The sequence below is a fragment of the Pholis gunnellus genome (genome assembly GCF_910591455.1).
Source record: "Pholis gunnellus genome assembly, chromosome: 2".
NCBI classification, from domain to species: Eukaryota; Metazoa; Chordata; class Actinopteri; order Perciformes; family Pholidae; genus Pholis; species Pholis gunnellus.
This window is the reverse complement of record NC_136536.1, coordinates 5,195,871-5,206,425: the sequence shown is the minus strand read 5'-3', so window position 1 is coordinate 5,206,425 and position 10,555 is coordinate 5,195,871. Positions and strand designations below refer to the sequence as shown.

The 10,555-nt window shown below is 44.6% G+C and overlaps 1 protein-coding gene across 1 annotated transcript in view; it reads left to right on the top strand.

Annotated features, from left to right (window-relative positions):
* Positions 1 to 3,745: 3,745 nt before the first annotated feature.
* Positions 3,746 to 10,555, top strand: part of LOC306713214 (cadherin-4-like) — a gene marked incomplete at both ends in the record, with an annotated part of 215,435 nt that continues 208,625 nt past the window's right edge. Inside the window, 2 exons of the mRNA XM_079182862.1 lie at positions 3,746 to 3,802; positions 5,066 to 5,177. Of these exons, the coding sequence (XP_079038988.1) occupies positions 3,746 to 3,802; positions 5,066 to 5,177 (169 nt within the window). The remainder of the gene's footprint in view (positions 3,803 to 5,065; positions 5,178 to 10,555) is intronic.

Genomic DNA, 10,555 nt, shown 5'->3' with positions numbered 1-10,555 from the left:
CGAGGCTTAAAAACCATAGTCAACAAACCACGTTTGTCCACTTCTTATATACGGCCTGTAAGCAAAACATAGTAAGCACTGCTATTTGTCAATACAAATCGGTCTAAACAACAAGAAATGGGCATATTGTATGATGCACCATTTGTTTCAGTGGATTTGTTCTAAATATCACAGGAGGAAAGTAGAAGCAGAAACAGCCACAGTGAGCTGCTGGATGAGGAGATGCAAATGACAGGCTGCACTGTGGTGTGTGAATCGGCACATCTCCAACACGTCGTCAAGGTAAACAATGCCTTTTACCTGCTATCCTGTGTAAACCATTCCCACTGTGCCAACACAGCTTGAATGGTTGCGGTTGCTCATGTCTCAGCTCAGTGTGAATACCCCTCCACCTAAAAATCATGCCCACATTCTTTTAACCTGTTCTTAACCGTACCTCATCCCAACATTAACCATGGTTACCACTAGTTACCATTACCAGAAACTTAGTTTTAGTTGACACTGTAGTTGCCATGTAAAGACATTGGAGGAATGCGTCATTTGAATAAATCGAATTATAATTTTGGATTTTTCAGAATTGTCCAGTACTAATGCTCTGAACAACCACATATTGAATCCTGCTCTGGGCCACACACACACACACACACACACACACACACACACACACACACACACACACACACACACACACAAGAGACTGAGACAGACACCTGCCAATCTCAGCATTTAACAGGACTAAAATCAGAACCATGTCACAGAGCCCATCAGCAATAAAAAAAGGAGTGGATGGAGGTGTTGAAGCTCATCCTTGGGACCGAGGGATTGGGATGAGAGAGGTGGTAAAATGTCTGGATGTCACACAGAGGAAATTGGCTGAGCAGCTGCCCACTAATGCAGAGTCATACTCCTTTTGATAGGATTAGAGCCCATTGGTTCACTAGGCATATATATAGAGAGAGAGACCAGTCAGCCAATCAGAGACGGGAGAATATAAGGGTCATTAGTTGCTCAAAAAGGTCTAACAGACGGGCCTACCTCCATATTATGCTGTTTTTGTTCAGGGAAAGGTTTTATGTGGCGAGACACTGTTCAGGCACACAGACTGCTGGTGGTCAGAGGTTGTTTTGAACTGCATGCACACAGATGCAAGATAATACTCAAACGCAGCCTGGTCAACCCCTTTTTAGTCAGTCGACAATTTTTGGGAAACGGAAGCATTCATGCTGAAAAGCTTTTGAATTGACCTTTGTTCAACCCGTCTTTTGATGAAATTTCCCTTTCATAGTCTCAGACACAGTGTTAGATTTGTTGCAAAAAAGGTAGGCTGAGTATTGGGTTGAGTTCGGGGAAGCAAGCCTGTTTCATAATCAAAATACCAACACGATTAACTACGTCTCAGCAAAAAGGAAAACTGCTGTTGAGCATGACTTGGTTGATAAACGGAGGGATCAAATACCACACACAAGGCCTATTAAAAGATACAAAAAGCTCCAAACCAAAGCAAACCGAGGGTCGACGTCCAATCCAATTTCACACACACACATAAACGCACACACCCACACCGCTTTTGTAAAAACAAATCCTAGTTTAATTTAGTGTGGTAAACTGTGGGAGTTGCTGTACTGCAGTCTTCAAGTCAGAATATTTATCACAGAAAACGAATAATTACAAAGTGCATCCATTGCTACATATCACAACTCATCATTCATAGTAATGCACAAGAAATGTCGGGTTAAACAAAAAAAAGCATGGCTCGTGATGCTACAATGACATCACAAAATGCTATTCATACATCTTGTGATGTTTTTGTCTCTCTCAGACAACAGATGTTAAATATGTTGGTGGGTACTCGATAGACTTATGGCATTATCATACAGGGACAAGCTTAAGAACCCATCAATGTGATGAAATGCTTTGATTTTGTTGTTGTTGTTGTTGTAGTAGTAAGTAAGTGGTCTCGTGGTGATCAAGATGGAGCACAGAGGAGGGGTGGGGATTATAGCAGGGCTGCGGTCGAAAAGTCTAAAAATGACCTCCTAACATCTAACCCTAACCACTTTTCCTTAACCTCTATGGAAAACGTCATGGGGTCAAGGAAAGATGTGAAGCATAATTGATGAGGAGTTAGGAAAAGACAACCGTGATGTTTGGAGAATCCGACCCCACTTTCACTAAGCTACGTAATTACGATGCGATGGCAGATGTCACTGTCGTAGGTCTGCCATGGCCAAACTACAACGAAGAAGGACTAAAAAAAGCGCAATTAAAACATGACACCATGACTTCTGTAATAGAGATTACCATGCAGGCGATTTAAACAGCTTCTTCTGTGAGAGGCTGTTTCACTCGTGGTGTGAAGGAGCGAAACCGGAGCTCCTTCCTTCCTGCTGCTGTCACACTTGACAATCAACACCACTTCAGTAGAAACAATAGCAATGAAACTGTAAAATATCAATATTTCCTTTGTGCAATGATGTAGATTCAACGGTTTTTACTGATGCTTCTTGTTATTGAGAATATGTTCATTGACAGTTTACTATATTTGCTGTTAATTTTATTTCATATACTTTCTTTTTTAAACTTATTTGTTACATGTTCGAATTAAATATATACATATGAAATGAAACGCAAGGATTGTCACTGTCTGTTCATCAACATGAATCCCATTACTTTATGACTGTATGAGCATAATTGTTAAACCTGTGTGAGATAAGGATATTCTTTTGTTTCCGTGGACGCCACTTTAAATGGGCTGAATTATCTACTTTCCTTTCGTAAAGGAAGGTCCAGTGTTTCCTATGCTAACGGAGACAACAAAGGAAGCATTGAAGCACCTTTCCTTAGCATTTTTAGAGAATTCGAACAGCTCTTATGATGGTGGACACCCTTAGATACTTCCGGGTCATTTCACTCAGTAAGGAACCTTCTTAAGCAAAAAGGACTATTCGACCGCAGCCCCTCCCCTTCACCTGCAGGTCACGTGGCACACCTACTGCAGACATGACATGTGCAGGTACTCTGCCTGTCTGCGAAGTTTGTCCAAATTGAACCTTTTAAGGATTGTTAAATGAGAATAATGGAAAGCAGACGAGCCTATTAAGGTGTTCGGCTGCGCACGTCTGCCCGATGAGTTAACTGTCAAAATGTAATAACGTACAAATCAGATGTGGAGGCTACATGCCTGCGAAGCGGCGTAGGAACTTTCACTGCTAATGGTTAATGACTTTGCCATACACACACACACACACGGGCAAATAGAGACTCGACTCGTGGTTTAAAAGGTCCTTTCATTCGCAGCCATAAAACCGTTTAGGTCGCCACGGGGGAGAGGGATTAAATATATATAAATATATACCGGGGGACCTCGGAAAGACGTCAGGCTGCGTGCTCGTTTGATCCAAAAGCTCCCAACGAGTGTTGCTTTAAGTGCGCGCGCGCGTGTGCGTGTGTGTGTGTGTGTGGAGTTTTCCTGCACCGGGTGAGAGGAGGGGTTGGAGAGTGACGCTGGCTGCTGCGCCTCGGTGCCGAGCGGAGCGCTTACCTGCAGATGAGAGAGCCGGGGAGGGGAGAACTCGGGGCAGAGCTGCAGCAGCACACTCGCGGAGCGCACGAGAGGGACGTAACGGGCAAGTCCCGAGCAAACGAGGACGGGAATTAACTCGTACAATTACCGGAGAATCATTACGCATCTACCCTTTCTTTCTGGTGCCTCGTCCAGGCAGCACTGGCTCGCTCGCTCGCCACGATGAGAACCGACTTCGCTCTGGTCCTGACAGCAGCCCTTCTTCTGGACTCATTCCCGGTGAGATTTCTTTTATTATTATTATTATTCTTTTTTACAACAGCTGCTTCTGTAAGTTGTGAGAGACATCTCAAGGGGTGCGGGGTTCTTCAAAGCAGTAGCTCATGAGCTGGAGTGAAAGTCATGTAACGGTAGTCGGATGGAGTCCAGCGTCGGTCCGGTGTGTCGGTGCCGCAGCGGCGCAGAGCTGCTCCGTGTTTCACTACAAGCGCGCTAATTGGTTCGCTAATGAATTATAATGTTTTCTAGAGGGAAACAAATACAAATAAAGTCGGTGTTAAGGATCCAGGAGGCTCTCCGCTCTGATCCTCGTCAGATTTCCTCTGGACCGCTGCGGGGTTCATCACTGGGCTCCTACGCTAAGTTCTTATTACAGCGCAATCCAATCACCCGAGATGAAATCTTTTTATTCTTTATCAAACACATTTAGTCATATCGCTTATTTTTTTTTGTTCTGTTGAGCCTCTTTGACCCCCCCAGAAAACGCATCTGCCTACAACAAGTTAACCTTTAAAGTTGTGAGGTGCTTTTCAAACCTCTGCTCCTCGTTTGATCGGTACCGGTGGACGGTAACGGTCCTCTTAACGGCGCATGGAGGAACCCTGCTTAATCTGTCTCTCTGCCGCTTTCCTGACCAAAGCCATTCTTTTTTAATTTATTTTTTATGTCATGCAAATGTATTTGACTCCTCCGTTATTCCTCTCCGAAGAGGAGAGAGGGACGAGTGCGTTATGCCTCCTCTGCATTTGGAACTCCAACCCTGGCATCCACCTCCTGTGTGCGTGTTGTTTTTTTTGGTGCGCACGCACACATCCACTAGTGTAGCTGGTCAGATCGTTCAATTTCACCAGCAGTGAGCGCTAAATGTTGGGTGCGAAGTTTTCTGCAGGCCAGTTCAAACACCAACCCCCCCCACACACACACACACACACACACCTCACACACCTGCAGTGCTTTTTCTGTGTCTCACTTAACCCAGAGTACAATATTTAAAGAATGTCCTCATGTCATCACGGGCTACTTTCTTTTATGGAGCGAGTTAAACAGAGCATTTTTTTGTTATCAGATATTATAAGAGTGTGGGTATTTAATCAGCTATGTGCCTACCCAGGAGCATGCAGTCGATGAACTTGTTGAATATATTTCTGCTAACCGCGGTGCAATATGCCGCTTTTTCTCCCAGGCTCAGGGCCAAAGAGAAGCAAGAAATCAATGGAATCCATGTTTATCGATGTCTTGCTTTGTATTTCTCTTCTCTTCCAGAGGAATAATGGCGAGCATGCTTCTAGAGGTCCCTGCCGACCTGGCTTCTCACAAAGCTTCTACTCTGTGCTGATTTCAAGGGATGTACTGCAAGGCCAGGGCATACGCAAAGGTAAGAGCTTTCATCATCTGAAGCCAGGGAGAAGAGCTCCCTCTCTGCGTCGAGGCCGGTGAAGGGGAAATACATGTGGCGGTGTGTTTTCTTTCAATGCCGGGTCGTTTCACAATCGTAGTAGGAGCGTTTATGCATCTGGAAGGTTGATGGACATTGAATATTGTGAACAACTGCTGTGTGAATTACAGAAACGATCTGGAGCAACTCTGTGCTGTGAAGTCAGTGTGTCGGTCTGCTGTTGTCATGCCGTGTTGCTTCAGACAAACATGTCTTCACATATTTTTAAGCAGAAGTGTACGTGGCTACAATAGATGCTTTTTTCGTTTGTTAATGCTAGAATGTATTTTTTTCTTCAATATTATAATTGTTGTTATTATCACTATCTTCATCATCTGTCACCTTCACACTACGTCTTATCCAGCTGTATGTGTGTCGCTCCAATTACACAGCGAGCCGACCAAGTTTCGAGGGCTTCGATAGTGCAGGAAATGGAATCGACATCCTGTGTCTAATCTGGCACTGCTCCTGCCAATGTGGGCTAATTGCAATTCTCTATTGATCCCAATGGTTGTTTTTTTTTCTTCTTTCTTTTCGCCCCTCATAGCTCAGCTAAGCTGTATTGTTTTGCTGTGGGCGCACAATAGCTCTTTTGTGGGTCGACAGTGTCTTCAGCAGCTGCACAATATATATATGTCTCACTCTCCTTAGCGGTGAGAGACCTGGTGGGGATGCAGCTGTCTAGTCTCTCTCTCTCTCTCTCTCTCGATCTCTCTCTCTCTCTCTGTCTTCAGTGTGTGCATGCACAAAGACACAGAAGTACACACAGTACAATAGGGTTCAGTATATTATTCTTTGGGTTTGTTTTTTCCCTTGTCTGTATTTGTGTTTGTCTCTTTTTGCCGGAGCGATACTAGTTCTGGAGGAAGGTGTCGGCCTGATTGTAGTGTTTCATTAACTTGGGTGCGTCGTCGCCTGGCTGGAAGCGGGATTGGATGTGGGATTGGTCGCTGGTGGTGAGTTTGCTCTCCGTGTGCGGCAGTGATGTCTTCAGCCCAGCAGGGGGTGTTAACACAATCACAAACAATCCCAGAATGAGCCATCACTGTTACACAGGAGCCGAGTATTTCAGAGAGCATTATTCATCTGGTTTTGAGAGATGAAATTGTCTCTGTGTCTCCGTTCAGACGTGAAATGATCGTCGGAGGTCTAACAGGGTTGTTTTCCGTATTAAGAATTCAATTTACCACCAACAAAAGATGTTTTAGTGCGATTTCTCCAGCGTAAGCCTCACAAAAGTCAAACATTGCCGTGTTATCAGAGCGAATAAACCACGACGGTCTCCGCTCATGAAAACATACAGACTTGTCATTCATTTCCCCTTAAATCATATTCAAAGCATATGCTTTTATTTAACATTTACCATTTGTGTCCTCTGTGCTGTTTGAAAGGATCTTGATAAAGTAATATGTGCTTGTCTCTCCCGCGACACACTCACAGCTGCAATGTCATCTTCATGTGCATGTGAGTGCACAGCTGCAGTGGCCAGAAACACACACACACACACACACACCTACACACACACGCACACACACACGCACACGCACGCGCGCGCACACACACACACACATGCGCTGTATGTGATTTACAGGGCTCAGGCAGTTGATTTATAGTTGGTAAGGGTGTCACTGGAGGGAGGCAGGAAGCTACTCTGGAAAGGCTTTAATAATAACATTGTTTAACCCAAAACCATCAAGTGGGGGCAGGAGTAATGACACCCACTCATGCACACTAACACACACGCACACACACACACACCCACACATATATATATAATTATATATATATATATATGCCACCGGGGGAATAATGGGAAGGACAGAACTAGGACCTCGGCCATGATGGGGAGGATGTGTGGGTCTAGACAGGAGGTCGGCAGGGAGGAGGAGGAGGAGGAGGAGGAGGAGGAGGATGTTACATTTCACATTTTGTGATTTTAAATCACTCTGAAGTACCACATTTCATAAAATGTCCAAGTCTAGCGTAGTTATTGAAACCTCCACAGCAAATATGACGCCAGAGCCAAGGCTACATATTTGACGATATATCTAGTATAAAACTTGTATGAAATGGATTTAGTTCTGTTTGTGCATTTGATCTGTGTTTAACAAAACTTTTTCACAATTTCTTCAGAATGTCGTCATCATTTCCAGTCATCTCATGAGACGTTCTCTGCTTCGTCTCGGATTAATCTTCTTTTTAATCGGCAGAGACGCTCATTCACATCCCTTCCTAAAAATCCTGGGTGTTTAAGCCGACCGAGAGTTTTCATTGGCAAACACAGTGTGTCCAATGAACATTCCTCCGTATAAATTCTACACACTGCATTATTCCTGCTGAGTGGATTGATTTGCGCTCTATTCATCTGGAAAACCCAGTCGCCACAGTTAATGACTGCGCTGCAAGATATGACTTGCATATCTTACCGGTATTTAGGAATGTGGGTCAGATGCTGTTTTTATTTTGCCTCTGCAAAAGGCCGTGGCCGGAGGCGCCGTGTTTTCGGGTTGTCCTTCCCGTTCTTGATTGTGATATTTCTCGTGCGCCTGGAGGGTATTTCTTTTTTTTTTTTCTCAAATTTGAAATTTGAAAATAATTTGAAAACTTCATAATTTGAAGGTTTGTTTTGTAGGAGTTGGAAGTCACTCACATAACTTCGTCCCACATGTCCCTCAGTGAGCCCACTCTGCTGACCTTGGACTTTTGTTTGGGTTACCGGTGGTTTTGGGCAGCCCTCACGTTGACTGTGGTTGTGTTTTTTTCTCTCTGTGTGTGTGTGTGTGTGTGTGTGTGTGTGTGAGAGAGAGCGAGCGTTAAGGAAGGGATTGAAAGACTGATTTGTTCAATTCCCATGTGCTTCTTTCGGACACGTCGGTACCTGAGCTACAACAGTGCTGACGTCCACAGTGCAGCTTCTCAGATTTTCTCCGCAGTCATCACTTTGTTTTCGAGAAACCCCACCAACGCTTGGCTCCCGTTGGAAAATTTGATCCCCTCCAGTCACTCATCATCCAGAATGAATGGCCTGTAATGTCTGTATTAAGGTGACCATATCTGTCCATAACCCTCCTGGCCAGCCTCAGGATTGCTATTGTACTTATAAATACATTTTTCTGATGCAATGCAAGCACTCCTTTGCTCTATCTCTCTCTCCCCCACTCACCCTCTTACACACACACACACACACACTCAATGTCTATGACAGTGTCCTTATACGCTGCCATTCAGTCCAGATGCAGATGGCATTTACGTCTCTGACCCAGATCCCTTCTCCCTCCCTCTAGTGCCGCCTTGTTTCTATATTCACAGCATGGCTGTTGCCCCACCAGGAGGATAAGCAGAAGAAATGGATGAGAGAGCTTTGCATTCTGAATAAAACAAATTGTTCAGAGCTGTAATTTCCTCCAGGATAATATTTCCAAAAAAAATCTCTTCCAGCGGGCACCCAGAAGCTTTCCTATGAGGTTTCAGGTGATTTTTTTCCAAAATCCACTTGCCGGGCTGTTACGTCTCTGTAAGCTTTGTATTCCGAAAATCATTTTGCAACTTAAACCTCAGAATTTGAATTCCAGTTAAGTGTCAATCTCACCCCCAGTTTAACTATTTTCACTGGGGGGGAAAAATGGCTCAATATTGCAAATAGCCTCACAGGATCCTCTGCTTTAGACCTTAATAATACGCGTCAAATTCCCGTCCCCTCTACCCAAAATCTGAACTGACACACACACACACACTTCAGTGGCTCAGCGTTCTGGTGATGTGGGGACAGGAGTCACTACGAAGGAGTGACTCATAGGAGCCTGAATAAAAGATGCCAGTTCTTTTCACACGCTCCGTAGGGATGGACAATACATCAATTTTCTCTTTCCCTTCACGCTCAAACAGAATTAGATAGTTTTGATTTGCTGTTTACCTTTTGCCCTAAATCTCCCGATACACAGCCTGCTGTGTTATCTGGGTCGATAGCAGACTGGCATCCTCATGGAGAGTAGACATTGTTGGAATATCGCCCCTTTTGTTTGTTTTTTTGCTGTTCTGCCTAAATAACTCTCATTGTTTCTCTCTCATTATTAGTTTGGGATCTTGGCGTCTTACTTTATTCTAATCATATTCAAAGTCCTATCTCTCTGTGATTCTTTCTCTCCGTTGTTCTGAATCATTCATGTCGTCGTCCCCCTCCAATACAAACATCTAATCTCCTGTTATAATGCAAAATAACAGCACAAATCCTTATTCTCTCGCCGCCATCTGTTTGAACCATTACATGCTTTATGGCACATTTTTGTGAGGATATTCCGTCGTGGAGACAGCAGCCGCAGACACGTCCGTTTTTTTTTCTCCATGGTTGTTAATTAGGGAGGCGCAGGAGGCTGACATTTGTTGGATGTCTCGTAAAGCGGTGGGACACACTGAGGTGCTGGTTTATGCTCTTCGGGCCAAAGGCTAAACTGACCGCAGGGAGCTGTTCCGAAACGCCAGTTGACACATATTTACTTAACGTGTAACCCCGCGCCTGATGTATGTATCCAATAGTTTTCAAGAACTGTGTGGATTTTCCAGAGAGGCTCATATAGATGATTTAGCCACATGGCTGAGCGTTTCTTACCCTGTTAAGGTCTAGACATGAGTGGTTTATGAGATAAGCAGGGTGGGGGTGGGGGTTCCACCTGCAGGAGTTCCTTTTGATTAATACTATGAGCCTTGGGGAACCCATGCTGCGGCACAGTTAATGTGCTTTTGTGTACTTGGGACTGTGCGTTTTGTGGTTGAGTGCGCCGAGGTAGTCGTCCGACGCTCTGTCGGGTATACGCCAGGCTTTCCAAGCCGGTCGTTGATGAGGGGAAAAAAAGAAAGAAAGCAGGTGGAGGGCATTATTTTTAATGAGATTTTTGACATCTTGTCCCTTTTGTTTTGAGAGGAGAGACAGAGGGTGGATGATGGGGGGGGGGGAGGGTTAGGGGAGAGTGGATGAACAAATGTGGGAGACTTCCTGCAGATTGAGTTACTCTGCGCTGTGTGTGTGTGAACTCTGCATACTTGACATCTGCTCAGTACATTAAGAGACCTCCTGCCTTGGTATGATGGGCCTTCTGGGGTCCTACAGGACCAAGGTTATGGCCCTCCTGAAGACATTAGACCCGTTTAAATACTTTGCTTGGACTCCAGCTCTTTAAAGCACAGATGGTCTGCATGGGCTGAGAGATGACAAGGGGACACTGCTAGCTCTCTCTCTCTCTCACATACACACATGCACATTTTGTCTGAGGTTGGGAGTTTTTGTTGTTGTTGTTGTTGTTGGTGATGCCAGATTAAGACTC